The 1,661-nt window shown below is 44.4% G+C and overlaps 1 protein-coding gene across 1 annotated transcript in view; it reads right to left on the reverse strand.

The window, feature by feature from the left end:
• The window catches only part of ALDH7A1 (aldehyde dehydrogenase 7 family, member A1), a gene marked incomplete at its 5' end in the record, with an annotated part of 14,459 nt that extends 13,291 nt beyond the window's left edge, over positions 1–1,168 (reverse strand). Inside the window, 3 exons of the mRNA XM_010012433.1 lie at positions 89–169; positions 884–949; positions 1,073–1,168. Coding sequence (XP_010010735.1) covers positions 89–169; positions 884–949; positions 1,073–1,168 — 243 coding nt within the window. The remainder of the gene's footprint in view (positions 1–88; positions 170–883; positions 950–1,072) is intronic.
• Positions 1,169–1,661: the final 493 nt, after the last annotated feature.

Raw genomic sequence — 1,661 nt, forward strand, 5'->3', positions numbered from 1 at the left:
AAGAGCGGTACGTTAAAGAAAAGCAAGAAAAACAGGTTTGACCCCTCCTTCCCCCCCAAAAGTTAAGCAGCTTCTTAGAACACCTTACCAAGCTTCCCAGAACTTTTATTTTTTGTCTCAGGGCATCACCAATCTGTCGCACTATTTCTCCACGCTTCGGTGCTGGGATCTAGTCAAAGCGAAAGAAAACAGAAGAAACTACTTCAGGCTGAACATCTGTGACTTCTGCTGCACATATACTGCTAGTTTTCCACCCCTGCAACAGAAACCACTGATTGCTGTGCTTTTCCCTTTATCTTCCCAAGACACTGTTAGTCATTTTTATCATGCGCACTGCTCTACAAAAACTGTTTCCTGCCTCAGAGAGACTGGTAGCACCGCACACATTTCTGTCCATTCAAGACTTCAGTTCTACTGAATACTGCCGGAACCACTTAGATTATAAATTCTGCTACTTACGCTAAATTACATTACCCACAATGCCCCCAGAGAGCTGCACCTCAGGGAACAAGCAACAGTGTTCTCCCAGGAAAAAGCATGTAGCAACACAAAGTAAAACACACCCACAGGGATAATTTGCTTGCGACAAGGTTTCTAAACTTCAGCAGACCTGTTGGCATGGCTTACAAGCACAAAGCTAGGTGAAGTTGTCAGGCTTTTCGAAACAAACATTTTCGAAACAAGCCAATATCCTCACCTCTGTAACACAGTGGTAACGTGCACAAGTTGTCTGGGTTTGTTTGTTGAGGTCTTTATTGCAGATTTTTGCTTTAATGCAACATACATAATATAAACATGTTTTTACACCTCCACCTGACAGGACAATTTAATGGGCTTTACCTGCTTGAGATATGTTATAAAAGAGAAGTCTCTGCTAACTTACATCAGCCCAGACCTTCCATGCCTCTTTAGCCTTCTTTACTGTTTCTTCATAATCCTCCAAACTAGCCTGCATGAAGAAGCATGTCAAAGAAAAAGTTAGAAAAAACAAAACTCCAAAAGAAATGCCAAAGAAAAGCTTTTGCATCCAGCTCAAGACAGTTCTAGTGGGTAGTACTGCACTACAGAATACCACTTCCACAGGAAGTTTGTGTCCTGCCATAGTTTGGTGCCAATAAGGTGTGTTGAGCTGCTTGAAGTTACTGTTGAGGGAAAGCATTTGTGCTGCCTGAACAAAGAAAAAAAGAGTGAGCAGATGACAAAGATGACAAAGGATGCTCCATACAGGGTGGAGGCTGCAAGGGAGGCATCGGATATATATTCACATATCTCCTTTTATCTTGGATACTGCTACTACTAACAGTATTAAGCAAAGGCTGTGAGTACTGTCCTACCCCACCAGACTCACTAGACATAAACAGCTAATCGAATCCCAGCATACCAAAGGACTAGGTTAGAGCCATAGCACTATTCCCCCGACAAAAAATTCACAAATTCACCACTTAATGCCACGACACTCTCGTTCACACCTCCCCTGGACACTGCTCCACCGAATGGCGACAAGCTATCCCTATTCTGCAGGGTGAAACAAAGAAAACAGGCCCTCGCTAGTCCCAAGAGTTGCTACAGTACCGGGGGAGGGGGATCCCCCCTGATTTTCTTCCCAGAAAAGCTACAGACTGTCCGAGGAGCGATGAGCCCCACCGCCGGCCTCAGGGCCC

The sequence above is a fragment of the Nestor notabilis genome, unplaced genomic scaffold (assembly GCF_000696875.1).
Source record: "Nestor notabilis isolate BGI_N333 unplaced genomic scaffold, ASM69687v1 scaffold1864, whole genome shotgun sequence".
Taxonomy (NCBI): Eukaryota; Metazoa; Chordata; class Aves; order Psittaciformes; family Psittacidae; genus Nestor; species Nestor notabilis.